At 43.6% G+C, this 15,542-nt stretch overlaps 1 protein-coding gene across 1 annotated transcript in view; it reads right to left on the minus strand.

The window, feature by feature from the left end:
* The window catches only part of nt5e (5'-nucleotidase, ecto (CD73)), a 94,311-nt gene extending 93,091 nt beyond the window's left edge, over positions 1–1,220 (minus strand). The window contains exon 1 of the mRNA XM_063042448.1: positions 1,081–1,220. Within this exon, the coding sequence (XP_062898518.1) occupies positions 1,081–1,220 (140 nt within the window). The remainder of the gene's footprint in view (positions 1–1,080) is intronic.
* Positions 1,221–15,542: the final 14,322 nt, after the last annotated feature.

The following is a 15,542-nucleotide window of genomic DNA, read 5'->3' on the forward strand; positions in this document are numbered from 1 at the left end:
CTGATTAAGCATCTCAATGCACCTTAGGATGTATCTCAGCAACACTGAATGTTGCAATGAAAATGAAGATTTGGAGGATGCAATCATCAAAAGAATTGTACCGAAGGCAGTCCATATCTATGCAAGGTGTCTGCGCTGATTTTATTCCATTTACAGTCAATCAAAAAAACATACACACTGGACTAATTCCTTCATCAATAACTATTATGAACTAATGCAGTTTTATAGTACTGTAGCAGTATTGATAGTATTCTAATTTGTTTTTCATTTAAATACATAATTTGTTAGTCAGTTAAATGGTATTGTCTTTTTCTACCATTTTAACAATTTCCATGAAATTTTGGTTAACTGGGCAGCCACTTAATTGGGCCATAACCTGTCCCAATTAACGGGAATCCACTGTATTTATTATTCATTGCCCTCTATTATAATGTCTAGCAATTAAGAGACTAGTAAAATATGATCAAAGTTTGTAGTGAACCTGATGAGCTTCATGTCAATTAAAGTAATCTTCTTGGTGATACATTGTATTGAATTCCGAAGTCAGTTAATTTGCTTAATATTTATTTAATATTCACCAGTCATGGTGGGTTGAACACATACAGTCCAGGTATCTAGATAGCTGTTCAATGTTAACAACTATGCCACTCTATCCTTAAGATCGCAATGCTCAAAGCAAATTCTCCACCCCCAATGCATCACTCAGATGTTTTGTCACTTTTAAATATATTGTAATCTTTGGTCAGGAAGCTGTAAAAGCTATGTTGGCGCCGGAATATGTGGCGGTTCTTACGGATTGTACCCCCCCCCTCCCCGCCCAAGCCGCACATTCTTGGGTAAGCTGCTTATTAACGCAAACAACATTTCACCGTATATTTTGATGTACGTATGATAAACTTGCATCTTAATATGGTCTTTGCAATCTTGTCATCTTTCTTGGAAATCATACTCATTTCGTCTTTAACTGCACAGAATGAACTTATTTCTGTCTCTCTCAATTCACTCACATAGCAACAGATCCTCGTGCTTTATTAACAAACACCTTGCACCAAGTAAATGTGTAAAAAGAATGACCGTAACCTGGACGCGCCCCCCACGGGTTCCTCCGCGCGCGGCTGGATCTCATAAACATCGTTAAAGTGGAGGATAGTTAAAATCGGAACCACTGGAGCAGATGCTTCATAGGACGGGTCGAGCACACTTGCCGTCTCCGCCGCCATCTTTTCAACGCCCGCAACAACAGCCGAACCGCTGGGCCGTAACTGCCGTGCGTGCGGTAGTTATAGTAACGTCGGACTCGAGCTGCCTGGCAGCGGCCGCCACGTGCCGGGCGGGCGGCAGTCCCATTATGACTCGCGGAGCGGAGCGCTGGGCGCGCGGGGAAATATGGTCGCGTGACCTGGGACGCTGTCGCTCCTGCGGCGTTTTGAAATCGCAGCGGTCGACGGTGTGAATTGGGTGGAGGTTTTGTCAGAAAGATAAGTGGTAGTGTGGGCCCCTGTGTTAAAACGTTGTTAAAAGCACTAAGTTGTGTGCCATAAACTCTGTCGTGCTATCTATGAAGTGGGAAACAGTAGAAAGCGTTTATGAGTTGGTTCTATTCATCCATTTTTTGAGATACAGTACTGAATAGGCCCTTTCGGTGCTTCCAGCCGAGCAGCCCAGCAATCCCCCAACTTAACCTTGGCCTAACCACAGGACAATTTACAATGCCTAATTAAGCTGCCAATGGTAGGATAATTGGACTCTGGGAGGTAACTGGAGCACCGGAGGAAACTCACTCAGGCAGGGGGAGAACGTACAAAACTCCTTACAAGCAGTGGTGGGAATGGTACCCGGGTCGCTGGAACTGTAGAGCAGTGCTAACCACTATTCTACCATCCAAGTGAATCACAAACTGTAACATAAAATCTTCCAAGATTCCACTTGTGTAAGATTTTCCATTGTTTTCTGTTATATTATTTTACTACTAAAACACAAGCTCTGTTTTGATATACTGTAGTGAAAAGTCATTTATTGTCATATGTTGTATTCTCAATAGTGGTTATGGTGTTCACTCCTCTACGAAAATGAGATCAATAGTTTAACTGAAATTTTTCCATAAAGCTGTACAGGCCACAAGTTCTGAAAGGCTGTGGTTCAGCATTTAAAAAAAAAACTCAAGATGCAAAAGCACAAGGTTATGGAAATCGGAATCGTGCAGTATGGGTTTGTGAAAAGCAGTTTTTTTGTCATCATCGACACTAAAAATTTCAATCAATTCAAAGAATGCCTGGGTCACAACACTATAAATAATCAAAATCAGAAATAATTCATTGTATGGGAAAAGGAATGGAAAAAAAAATGCAAGAGCCAAGCTAAACAGTATAAGGAGAGGATGAGAAGAATACACGGAGAGAAAATTTACGGAAGAGGTGATGTGCGGTAGGGTCCAAAGCAGAGCATTAATGCATTAGTTCCATTAAGTAATAGTATATTTTATTATGAGTATTAATGAAACATATTAATTTTCTATTGGTCAATGCCATGATATATTTATTACATATTTGTGCTGTAATTGATCGTGTGTGGATCGAAGGCCCCCTAATGCTCTTAACTCTTATAGACCCAATAATTCTAGAAAACTCTGCAAACCACAGAGCAATTCTTAAAAGGAGAAAATTCAAAGAATAGAGAATGAAAAAGAATTGTACACCTAAGTTAAAATTCACAAGGTGAGTGGGAGTAGAACATGATGATGCAGAAGAGCTAAAGAGCTAAATGCTTCTTCTTAGGCTTGCCATGCATGAAAATGTTTTGCCAGACTTTGTACAAAATGTATTTCGATGGAAATAGATCAGCAACGCATTTCAGCAGATGGCAGAAATCTTGCATTGGAAGTCTTGGAAGAGGCATTAGAATGTATTGCAAGGCATTTCACAAAATTTATTTCAATGAGAGTAGAACAGCAAGGCATTTTGGCAGATGGAAGAAATCTTATGGAATTTATGAAATTGAATGAATAAAGAAGAGAAAAAGCATACATTTAAAGAAACATAGAAAATAGGTGCAGGAGTAGACCATTCGGCCCTTCGAGCCTGCACCGCCATTTATTATGATCATAGCTGATCATCCAACTCAGAACCCCGCCCCAGCCTTCCCTCCATACCCCCTGACCCCCGTAGCCACAAGGGCCATATCGAACTCCCTCTTAAATATAGCCAATGAACTGGCCTCAACTGTTTCCTGTGGCAGAGAATTCCACAGATTCACCACTCTCTGTGTGAAGAAGTTTTTCCTAATCTCGGTCCTAAAAGGCTTCCCCTCTATCCTCAAACTGGACTTCCCCAACATCGGGAACAATCTTCCTGCATCTAGCCTGTCCAATCCCTTTAGGATCTTATACGTTTCAATCAGATCCCCCCTCAATCTTCTAAATTCCAACGAGTACAAGCCCAGTTCATCCAGTCTTTCTTCATATGAAAGTCCTGCCATCCCAGGAATCAATCTGGTGAACCTTCTTTGTACTCCCTCTATGGCAAAGATGTCTTTCCTCAGATTAGGGGACCAAAACTGCACACAATACTCCAGGTGTGGTCTCACCAAGGCCTTGTACAACTGCAGTAGTACCTCCCTGCTCCTGTACTCGAATCCTCTCGCTATAAATGCCAGCATACCATTCGCCTTTTTCACCGCCTGCTGTACCTGCATGCCCACTTTCAATGACTGGTGTATAATGACACCCAGGTCTCGTTGCACCTCCCCTTTTCCTAATCGGCCACCATTCAGATAATAATCTGTTTTCCTATTTTTGCCACCAAAGTGGATAACTTCACATTTATCCACATTAAATTGCATCTGCCATGAATTTGCCCACTCACCCAACCTATCCAAGTCACCGTGCATCCTCTTAGCATCCTCCTCACAGCTAACACTGCCACCCAGCTTCGTGTCATCCGCAAACTTGGAGATGCCGCATTTAATTCCCTCATCCAAGTCATTAATATATATTGTAAACAACTGGGGTCCCAGCACTGAGCCTTGCGGTACCCCACTAGTCACCGCCTGCCATTCTGAAAAGGTCCCGTTTATTCCCACTCTTTGCTTCCTGTCTGCTAACCAATTCTCCACCCACACCAATTCCTTACCCCCAATACCGTGTGCTTTAAGTTTGCACACTAATCTCCTGTGTGGGACCTTGTCAAAAGCCTTTTGAAAATCCAAATATACACTGGTTCTCCCCTATCCACTCTACTAGTTACATCCTCAAAAAATTCTATGAGATTCGTCAGACATGATTTTCCTTTCACAAATCCATGCTGACTTTGTCCGATCATTTCACCGCTTTCCAAATGTGCTGTTATCACATCCTTGATAACTGACTCCAGCAGTTTCCCCACCACCGACGTTAGGCTAACCGGTCTATAATTCCCCGGTTTCTCTCTCCCTCCTTTTTTAAAAAGTGGAGTTACATTAGCCACCCTCCAATCCTCAGGAACTAGTCCAGAATCTAATGAGTTTTGAAAAATTATCACTAATGCATCCACTATTTCTTGGGCTACTTCCTTAAGCACTCTAGGATGCAGACCATCTGGCCCTGGGGATTTATCTGCCTTCAATCCCTTCAATTTACCTAACACCACTTCCCTACTAACATGTATTTCGCTCAGTTCCTCCATCTCACTGGACCCTCTGTCCCCTACTATTTCTGGAAGATTATTTATGTCCTCCTTAGTGAAGACAGAACCAAAGTAATTATTCAATTGATCTGCCACGTCCTTGCTCCCCATAATGAATTCACCTGTTTCTGTCTGCAGGGGACCTACATTTGTCTTTACCAGTCTTTTCCTTTTTACATATCTATAAAAGCCTTTACAGTCCGTTTTTATGTTCCCTGCCAGTTTTCTCTCATAATCTTTTTTCCCCTTCCTAATTAAGCCCTTTGTCCTCCTCTGCTGAACTCTGAATTTCTCCCAGTCCTCAGGTGAGCCACTTTCTCTGGCTAATTTGTATGCTTCTTCTTTGGAATTGATACTATCCCTAATTTCTCTTGTCAGCCACGGGTGCACTGCCTTCCTTGATTTATTCTTTTGCCAAACTGGGATGAACAATTGTTGTAGTTCATCCATGCAACCTTTAAATGCTTGCCATTGCATATCCACCGTCAATCCTTTAAGTGTCATTTGCCAGTCTATCTTAGCCAATTCACGTCTCATACCTTCAAAGTTACCCCTCTTTAAGTTCAGAACCTTTGTTTCTGAATTAACTATGTCACTCTCCATCTTACTGAAGAATTCCACCATATTATGGTCACTCTTACCCAAGGGGCCTTTCACGACAAGATCGCTAATTAACCCTTCCTCACTGCTCAAAACCCAGTCCAGAATAGCCTGCTCTCTAGTTGGTTCCTCTACATGTTGGTTCAAAAAACCATCCCGCATACATTCCAAGAAATCCTCTTCCTCAGCACCTTTACCAATTTGGTTCACCCAATCTACATGTAGATTGAAGTCACCCATTATAACTGCTGTTCCTTTATTGCACACATTTCTAATTTCCTGTTTAATACCATCTCCGAACTCACTACTACTGTTAGGTGGCCTGTACACAACTCCCACCAGCGTCTTCTGCCCCTTAGTGTTACGCAGCTCTACCCATATCGATTCCACATCTTCCCAATAGTTTGCATACACTGCAGAACTAAATAAAGGAAATAAAGAAATGAGAGAACAGATGTCTGTTCTACCTAGCTGAATATACCACAGTGATAAAGGTTCTCAATGAATGGACACAGGATGGAATCAAAAGCACAGGATGGAAAAATAGATGGGGGTAAAACAGAAAGTGCTGGAAATACACTGCAGGTCAGTGAACAGAAGAACAATGTTAATGTTTCAGGTCAAATGACCTTTTATATGTCTAAAAGTTCATCAGTCTGAAACAATTGGCTTCAAACCTTTGCTCTATTACACCATCGACAAGTAAACATACGAATATGTGTAGATATTTTTGCAGTGTTTTATTGAGACATCATTGCTTTCAAGTGACCATAAATTGCTGCAGATAATTTGTTGCTTTATGCAATCTGAAGAGGGTAGTGCAACTGAGGTAACATAGTAGTCCAGCAATCAGAACTGCTGCCAAAGAGTTCTAGCAACCCAAGCTTGATATGAGGCCCTCCGTTCGTCAGGCTCGACCATGGATGTTGTGTCCCAGCTGTCTAAGTGATATGCAAGTCAGGGCAGTTTGATATGGAGAGCAGACTGGTACTCATGTCACATGCTCCTTCTCTCCACGCAGCTGATGAATGCAAAGGAACGGCAGAGACCAATATGGTTTGGCACCAGCAGCAGAAGTTGCCAGTCAGAGTTAAACTCAGCACAGGACTGCATAGGGACTTCAGCTCCATATTTCTCCTCTCGATTTACTTCCAAAGCCTTGGGTATAGCTGCACGGCAGCAGAGGTATGAGATCAGAGTTTTCCTTCTACTAGATGAGTTGCCAACCACAGCTGATGAGCCTCATCTGTCCAAAGTTACTGGTTTTAAGGCACCAGTAACCCTCTTTGTCCTTTCACCTATCAGCAGAAGTGTTTCTGGTGGGCTAAGTAGCTAATACACATGAGAAGCCCAGGAGCTGGACTTGGTTGTCCGAGGCTATTTAAGACACATGCCACTGGGAGATTTTAATAGACAGTGCGAGCTTATCCCCTCTAGCATTCCTGGCTCTTACAATTTTAAGGAACCTGGGTTTGAGATGAGCGGCAGAGACTGTATGTTTCAAGTTTGCATATTCTTCATTGCTGTGTGTATTTTCCCAGGATTCCCCGGTTTTCTCCCACATCCCTAAGATGTTAGTTGATTAATTGGCTGTTATAATTTACCTCTAGTGTAGGTGGGCTAGCAAGAAAGTTAGGGAGAGTTGAAATTCAAAGAATTGGCAGAGACTCTATGAGGTGAATGGCTCAAGTTATTTTGAAATGCAGGAAAGGAGATCAAGCTCTTGATACCTGTCTGTGAAAGCTGTTATCACTGTAAAATTGGCAGTAAATTGAAAACATTTAAGCAGTAAAATCAAAATTCCCCTCCTCCAGCACCAGTTCTGTCACTTTAGTGCCAGCAGATGCAGTTAATTTATAATTAGTGATTTACTGTGAAATTCAACTTTTATCCATTATTCTTGCTGTGAATTGAAAATAATAAGCCTATTGGAATATACTTAAATGGAATTATAACCATGTCCTATGCCATACTTGCTGTCAAGCATCGCTTCTGCATGCTCCTGAAGGGTAATAACCTCTGAAAAATCCATGGATCCAAGTTCAAATCTGTGAAGATGACCTCACGTTGATAGGGTGGTAAAGAAGGTGTATGGAATGCTTGGCTTTGTTAGTGGAGGCATCCAATTTAAGAGTCATTAAGTTATGTTACAGCTTTATAAAACTCTGGTTAGGCCACAGTTGGAGTATTGAATGATGTGAAGGCTATGGAGAGGATGCAAAACAGGTTTGCCAGGATGCTACCTGGATTATATGTGGTATAAAGAGAGACAGAACAAACTAGGGTTGTTTCCTCTGTACCAGTAGAGGCAAGGGGAGATCTGAGTTTACCAAATTATGAGAGGCATAGATAGAGTAGACAGCCGATATTTTTTTTTCCCGGAGTTGCAATGGCTAATACCAGAGGCTATGCATTTAATGTGGGAGGGAAAAGGTTCGGGAGGGAAAAGGTTCACGAGAGATGTGCAGGCCAAAGAAGGTGGTGGTTTCTGCGATTGTACTGCCAGGGGTGTGGTGTTGGAGACAGAAACAATTGAGGCATTAAAAAGGCTATAAACTAGACACATAAATACGCAAAGAATGGAGATATATGGCTCATGTGCAGCCAGAGGGAAACAGGTGTCAGTGGCTTAATTACAACAGCTTAATTACAGCAATTTAATTACAGTGCAACATCGAGGGGAGAGGGGCCTATTCCTGACCTGCATTGTTCTATCTACATCAACCTTAATCCCTTGCATAAATCCCAATATTTGTTTTAAAAGGGATTCAAATGCTATTGAGATTCGGTATTTAAATTTCTGGGCCATGGCAGTAGTTGGATGCCTCTCTGACTGGAGGCCTGTGACCGACAGAGTGCCTCAGGGGTCGGTGCTGGATCCATTGTATATCCATTGTTTATAGATTATATCAATGATCTATATGATAATGTGATCAACTGGATCAGCACATTTGTGGCAAAAAAACAAGATTGGGAGTGTAGTGGACAGTGAGGAAGATTATCAGAGTTTGCAGCAGGATCTGGACCAGATGGAAAACTGGGCTGAAAAATGGCAGATGGATTTAATGCAAACAAGTGATGGGTGTTGCACTTCAGCGGGACCGATCAGGATAGGTCTTACACTGTGAATATAGGGCACTGTGGAGTGCCGTACAACAAAAGGATCTGGAAATACTGGTCCATAATTCATTCAAAGTTCCAGCACAGGTAAGAAAGGTTGTAAAGAAAGATTTTGGCACATTGGCCATCTTAAGTTGAAGTGCTTATAAGAGATGGAATATTATATAGAAGTTATATAAGGTGTTGGTGAAACCTAATTTGGAGTATTGGGTTTAGTTTTGGTCACCTACCAACAGGAAAGATGTAATTAAAGTTGAAAGAGCACTGAGGAAATTTACAGGAATGTTGCCGGGACTAGAGGACCTGAGTTACAAGGAAAGATTGAATAGCTTGGAATGTAGAAGATTGTTGGGAGATTTAATAGATGTGTGTAAAATTATGAGAGGTAAAAAATAGGGTATATGCAAACAGGCATTTTCTACTGAGGTAGGGTGAAATTGAGTGGTCATGGGTTAAAGGTGAAAGGTGAAAAGCTTAAAATGAACATGAGGGGATATTTCTTCACCCAGAGGGTCATGAGAGTGTGGAAAAAACTGCTAGCACAAGTGGTTCATGCAAACTATTTCAACATTTAAGAGAAGTTTGGATAGGTAAATGGATGGTAAGGGTATGGAGAGCTATGGTCTGAGTGCAGATCAATGGGACTAGGTTGTTTTTTGGATCAGGACAAGAAGGGCAGCGTGAGAGCTAAATTCTGAAGGAAAGCAGTTTTTTTTGAAAACTTCTTTGAGTACAAGAAGGGCAAGACTGCGCAGGCACGTGATGTAGACATGACAGCACGGAGAGTTTAAAAAGGAGACCACCTTATACAGCAGGCAACGGTAAGAGCAGGCAGCGGAGTCACTGGTAGGAGAGTGTAGGGCTTTGGCTCAATGGGCTTAGGTGGAAACAGGAAGAGGCGAGAGTGAGGCACCAACTCTTTTTCCCCCCCCCCCTTGGCGAATCGGCCCGGACAGACAGAGGGACAGCAGGGCTCACACAGCTAACGGTACAAGCTAACGGTTTAAAAAGTGCGTGTGTTTGGTGAAGTAGGTGGGTGAGTAGACTTACGTTTCCTTGTTTCCTGTAGAATTAGGTAGCATGTCTGCAGGGTTAGTACTTTGTTCAGAGTGTCAGTTGTGGGAATCCTGGGAGACCTCCAGCCTCCCTGATGGCCACATCTGTGCCACGTGCACCGAGATGCAGCTCCTCAGAGACCGTGTTAGGGATCTGGAGCTGCAGCTTGATAACCTACTGCTTATTAGGGAAAGTGAAGAGGTGATAGACAGGAGCTACAGGGAGGTAGTCATCCCTGGGCTACAGGGGTCAGAAAACTGAGTGACTGTCAGGAGAGGGAAGGAAAATGCCCGGATAGTGGAGAGCACCCCTGTGGCTGCCCCCCTCAGCAACAAGTATCTCATTTTGGATGCTGTTGAGGGGGATGACCTGACAGGGGACGGTCACGGTGACCGGGTCTCTGGCACTGGTATGCAGGAGGGAAGCAGGGAGAAGAGGAATGCAGTAGTCATAGGGGATTCTATAGTCAGGGGAACAGACAGGAAATACTGTGAGCCTGATAAAGATACCCGCATGGTGCATTGCCTCCCAGGTGCCAGGGTACGAGATGTGTCGGATCGGGTCCAGAATATTCTGAAGAGAGAGGGCGAGCAGCCAGCTGTCTTGGTACATGTTGGTACCAATGACAGATAGGGAAAGGGAGGAGGTCCTGAAGAGAAATTTCCAGGAGTTGGGAAGGAAGCTGAGAAGCAGGACCTCCAGGGTAGTAATCTCGGGATTGCTACCTGTGCCATGTGCTAGCGAGGGCAAGAATAGTAGGATCAGGCAGATGAATGCATGGCTGAGAGACTGGTGCAGGGGTCAGGGCTTCAGATTCTTGGATCATTGGGATCTCTTCTGGGGGAAGTACGACCTGTTCAAAAAGAACAGGTTACACCTGAACCCGAAGGGGTCCAATATCCTGGTGGGAAGGTTTAATAGAGCTGTTAGGGTTTAAACTAATTTGGCAGGGAGATGGGAACCGGAATGATAGAGCAGAGGAGGGGGAAAACAGAAATAAATCTAAGATAGTGAGCAGTAAAGATGTCAGGAAGGACAGGCAGGTGATGGGGCAAACTTGAAACCATTGGGATGAGTTGCAGTGCAATCAAAGCAAAAAGTACCAAATACTGGACTTAAGGTGTCATACTTAAATGCACGCAGCATAAGGAATAAGGTGGATGATCTTGTCGTACAGCTACAGATTAGCAGTTATGATCTTGTGGCCATCACTGAGACGTGGCTAAAGGATGCATGTCTCTGGAAGCTGAACATCCAAGGATACACGGTGTATCAGAAGGATAGGCAGGTAGGCAGAGGGGGTGGCATGGCCTTATTAGTAAGAAATGATATTAAATCATTAGAAAGAGGTGACATATGATCGGAAGGTGCAGAATCTTTATGGGTTGAGCTAAGAAATCACAGGGGTTAAAGGATCCTGATGGCAGTTATATACAGGCCTCCTAACAGCTGCTGTGAAGTGGACTACAAATTACAACAGGAAATAGAAAAGGCTTATCAGAAGGGAAGTGTTATGATAATTGTGGGAGATTTTAACATGCGAGTGGATTGGGAAAATCAGGTCGGCACTGGATCTCAAGAGAGAGAATTTGTAGAATGTCCACAAGATGGCTTTTTAGAACAGCTTGTTGTTGAGCCCACTAGGCGATCAGCTGTACTGGATTGGGTATTGTGTAATGAACCAGGGGTGATTAGAGAGATTGAGGTGAAGGAACCCTTAGGAGGCAGTGATCATAACGTGATTGAGTTCACTGTGAAATTTCAGAAAGAGAAGCCGAAATCTGATGTGTCGGTATTTCAGTGGAGTAAAGGAAATTACAGCGGCATGAGAGAGGAACTGGCCAAAGTTGACTCGAAAGGGACACTAGTGGGAAGGATGGCAGAGCAGCAGTGGCCGGAGTTTATGCGAGAAGTGAGGAAGGTGCAAGACAGATATATTCCAAAAAAGAAGAAATTTTCTAATGGAAAAAGGATGCAACCATGGCTGACGAGAAGTCAAAGCCAAAGTTAAAGCAAAGGAGAGAGCATACAAGGAAGCAAAAAATGTGTGGGAAGACAGAGGATTGGAAAGTTTTTAAAAGCTTACAAAAGGAAACTAAGAAAGTCATTAAGAGGGAAAAGATGAACTATGAAGGGAAACTAGCAAATAATATCAAAGAGGATACTAAAAGCTTTTTCAAGTTTTTAAAGAGTCAAAGACAGGTGAGAGTAGATATAGGACCGATAGAAAATGATGCTGGAGAAATTGTAATGGGAGATAAGGAGATGGCGGGGGAACTGAATGAGTATTTTGCATCAGTCTTCACTGAGGAAGACATCAGCAGTATACCGGACACTCAAGGGTGTCAGGGAAGGGAAGTGTGTGCAGTCACAATTATGACAGAGAAAGTACTCAGGAAGCTGTATAGTCTTAGGGTAGATAAATCTCCTGGACCAGATGGAATGCACCCTCGTGTTCTGAAGGAAGTAGCTGTGGAGATTGCGGAGGCATTAGCAATGATCTTTCAAAAGTCAATAGATTCTGGCATGGTTCCAGAGGACTGGAAGATTGCAAATATCGCTCCACTATTTAAGAAGGGGGCAAGGAAGCAAAAAGGAAATTATAGACCTGTTAGCTTGACATCGGTAGTTGGGAAATTGTTGGAGTCGATTGTCGAGGATGAGGTTACGGAGTACCAGGAGGCATATGACAAGGTAGGCAGAACTCAGCATGGTTTTCTTAAAGGAAAATCCTGCCTGACAAACCTATTGCAATGTTTTGAGGAAATTACAAGTAGGCTAGACAAGGGAGATGCAGTGGATGTTGTGTATTTGGATTTTCAGAAGACCTTTGACAAGGTGCACATGAGGCTGCTAAACAAGATAAGAGCCCATGGAATTACAGGAAAGTTGCATACATGGATAGAGTGTTGGCTGATTGGCAGGAAACAGAGTGTGGGAATAAAGGGATCCTATTCTGGTTGGCTGCCGGTTACCAGTGTGTTCCACAGGGGTCCATGTTGGGGCCGGTACTTTTTATGTTGTACATCAATGATTTGGATTATGGAATAGATGGCTTTGTGGCTAAATTTGCTGATGATACAAAGATAGGTGGAGGGGCCAGTAGTGCTGAGGAAACAGAGTCTGCAGAGAGACTTGGATAGATTGGTAGAATGGGCAAAGAAGTGGCAAATGAAATACGATGTTGGAAAGTGTATGGTTATGCACTTTGGTAGAAGAAATAAACAGGAAAGCTATTATTTAAATGGGGAAAGAATTCAAAGTTCTGAGATGCAACGGGACTTGGGAGTCCTCATGCAGGATACCCTTAAGGTTAACCTCCAGGTTGAGTTCGGTGGTGAAGAAGGTGTTGGCATTCATTTCTAGAGGAATAGAGTATAGGGGCAGGGATGTGATGTTGAGGCTCTATAATGCACTGGTAAGACCTGACTTGGAGGACTGTGTGCAGTTTTGGGCTCCTTATTTAAGAAAGGATTTGCTGACATTGGAGAGAGTTCAGAGAAGATTCACTAGAATGATTCCAGGAATGAGAGGGTTAACATATGAGGAACGTTTGACTGCTCTTGGACTGTATTCCTTGGAGTTTAGAAGAATGAGGGGGGACCTCAGAAACATTTCGAATGTTGAAAGGCATGGACAGAGTGGATGTGGCAAAGTTATTTCCCGTGGTGGGGGAGTCTAGTACAAGAGGACATGACTCAAGGATTGAAGGGCGCCCATTCAGAACAGAGATGCAAAGAAAATTTTGCCAGAGGGTGGTGAATCTGTGGAATTTGTTGCCACAGACAGCAGTGGAGGTCAAGTCATTGGGTATACTTAAGGCTAAGATTGATAGGTATCGTAGCCAGGGCATCAAAGGTTATGGTGAGAAGGTGGGGGAGTGGGACTAAATGGGAGAATGGATCAGCTCATGATAAAATGGCGGAGCAGACTCGATGGGCCGAATGGCCAACTTCTGCTCCGTTGTCTTATGGTCTTAATGTCACAAAGGGGGCGCTGGGAGCAGGCCCGAATGCAAGACACAGACACTGAAGTACTAGAAACAGAACTTGACTAGAGAGCTGGGTTAGGGACATGACTGGATGCAGACTAGGAGCTGGGACCAGAACACAGACTTGGGCTAGGACATAGGCTAGGCAAGCGGGACCAGGACTAGGAACTGGGAACTGGGAGCCTGGGCTTGGACTCCGAGCCAGAGACTGGATAAGGACCCAGAACCTGGGTCTAGACTCGGGCTCGGACTCCGGAACTAGGCGAAGACATGACGTGGCTACAGGACTGGACATGGCTTGGGTTCCTCGAGGCGAGGACATGACGAGGCATGGGTTCCTCAAGGCGAGGACATGACAAGGCTTGGGTTCTGCAAGGCGAGGACATGATGAAGTTTGGGTTCCTCGAGGCGAGGACATGATGAGGCTTGGATTCCTCAAGGCGAGGACATGACGAGCCAGAGACTGGACAAGAACCCAGAATCTGGGTCTTGACTCGGGCTCAGACTCCGGAACTAGGCGAAGACATGACGTGGTCTTGAGAAACAGGAACCTCGGAACACAAAGCCGGAAGCCTTGACTTGGTCGAGAGAAGGACAGGAATGCAGAGCCTTGGTCGAGGGAGGGACTGGAACGCAGGGACGTGGAACAGAGAGCCGGGACCCCGTGGTAAGTAAGAGGAGGTGAATGAGAGTTGCTGCCTATCCTCAGCAAGGTAGAGGTCAATCAGCCACACTACAAAAGCATGCCCTATGTTTGTGGGTTTGATGGTTTGGTTGAAATTGGTGCAGAGAGAGTGGAGAACAGTGCGTTCACATTCTTCCACTCTCTCCGCACCAATTAAAACCTCACCATCAAAGGAGAAGAGGTCATTGGTGTGGGGTGAGGAACTCCGGCCATAGAAGTCAGCTTGGAGACAGAGGTGATGGAAGAACTCAGCATCATGGCTGGCGCAGAACTCACTGAGGTGTGGGTGAAGGGGGACAAAGGAAAGTCCTTGTTAAGGACTGAACGTACTACCTCAGAGAAGGGAATGGTGAAGACAGAGCAGGGATTAGAGCTGATATCAGATGGGGGAAGGGAGTTGGTGGCATCAGAGGGGAGGGTTAGAGTGTTCAGGGTAGATAGAGTGGGAAGAACATGGAGGTTCCAAGGACCCAAGAGGTGATGGGGGAACTTGAGAGACCCGAGGTGGGAAATAATCAGGGGAATAAACTTCCCGATCTGTTGGTGCTAGAAATGGATGAAATCTTCCTGCGGTGATTTGGAAAGCTTCATGGACTGTTTATGTTAACTCACTGGTCACAGGAGACCCTTGACCTCGGTTTAGAAAGTTCTGTTTTGTATTTTCTTTCTTATTTATTTTATCCTTCTTCCTATTCGATCCATTGATCAAATTACATTGCAATTGAGCTGTAGTTTCTCATCCCTTTGAACCTTCTCATGTTGACTACTACCTTATAGGTACCAGTGGGCACTGACTTCAAATAACTGAGCAAGCAATATTGACAAAAAGGATTTGTACTTTAAACAATTGAGATGTTACATACAATGAATAATCTGAAATAGGCCACCACTCCCTAGACCTCCTCTGTCCTCTTGAAAACTAGATTACATCTCTTTCCCAGTTCTGACAAAACATTGACTTTTTTTAACCACAAATGCTGCCTGAACTGCTAAACCTTTCCAGCATTTTCTGTTTTTGTTTGTCCCAAATGTGTTTGTTGTTCCTTTCTTTTCTGTACACCGGCTTCCAGTAGGGTCATAAGAAGTGTCTGTACTCTCAGCGTACAATAATGTCACATGCAAAAAGGATGAACATTGACCAATATTGCAGAAATCCAAAAATATCAGTGAACCTCATTGTGCATAGCTCTGGTGAAGTAATGAGATTAATTGAATATGTGTTTACAAGCACAGATATGGATACAATGAACAAAATAGTCTATTTTAGCTTTCTGGAGAAAAAAATGTCACAACAGATGACCAGAACTCACTCACTGCCTCTCTCTAAGGCCCTTCTTCTCCAGCTTCACCTTCCACGCATCATAACGTTAATCTAGTTGCAATACTAGTGAAATATGTTACCAATATGTACTTAGAAATACAAGCTAGTCGT

The sequence above is a fragment of the Mobula hypostoma genome, chromosome 3 (assembly GCF_963921235.1).
Source record: "Mobula hypostoma chromosome 3, sMobHyp1.1, whole genome shotgun sequence".
In the NCBI taxonomy this organism is placed as follows: domain Eukaryota; kingdom Metazoa; phylum Chordata; class Chondrichthyes; order Myliobatiformes; family Myliobatidae; genus Mobula; species Mobula hypostoma.